General features: G+C 65.4%; 1 protein-coding gene across 1 annotated transcript in view; it reads left to right on the top strand.

Annotated features, from left to right (window-relative positions):
* The window catches only part of SLC35B1 (solute carrier family 35, member B1), a gene marked incomplete at both ends in the record, with an annotated part of 1205 nt that overhangs the window by 519 nt on the left and 391 nt on the right, over positions 1-295 (top strand). Inside the window, one exon of the mRNA XM_010135124.1 lies at positions 50-177. Within this exon, the coding sequence (XP_010133426.1) occupies positions 50-177 (128 nt within the window). The remainder of the gene's footprint in view (positions 1-49; positions 178-295) is intronic.

The following is a 295-nucleotide window of genomic DNA, read 5'->3' as shown; positions in this document are numbered from 1 at the left end:
GGGAGAAGCGCCGCGTGAAGGTTTCCTTTGCCGTCCCCCCTGTTGGCAGCTGCTGTCGCTGACCCTGGACGGGCTGACGGGAGTGTCCCAGGACCACATGAGAGCCCACTACCAGACGGGGTCCAACCACATGATGCTGAACGTCAACCTCTGGTCCACCTTGTTCCTGGGGGCCGGTAAGGAGCGCCCTGCCCTGGGACACCCCCGGGGCGGAGCTGCCGCCCCCTGCTCTAAGCAGGCGCCTGGAACGCGTTTGGCCAAGAGCTTTGTGGTTGGTTTGGGCGGGTTTGGCTGG

Source organism: Buceros rhinoceros, unplaced genomic scaffold (genome assembly GCF_000710305.1).
Source record: "Buceros rhinoceros silvestris isolate BGI_N320 unplaced genomic scaffold, ASM71030v1 scaffold39580, whole genome shotgun sequence".
Classification (NCBI taxonomy): domain Eukaryota; kingdom Metazoa; phylum Chordata; class Aves; order Bucerotiformes; family Bucerotidae; genus Buceros; species Buceros rhinoceros.
Note: the sequence above shows the minus strand (reverse complement) of the source record. Positions and strands in the feature narration are given on the sequence as shown.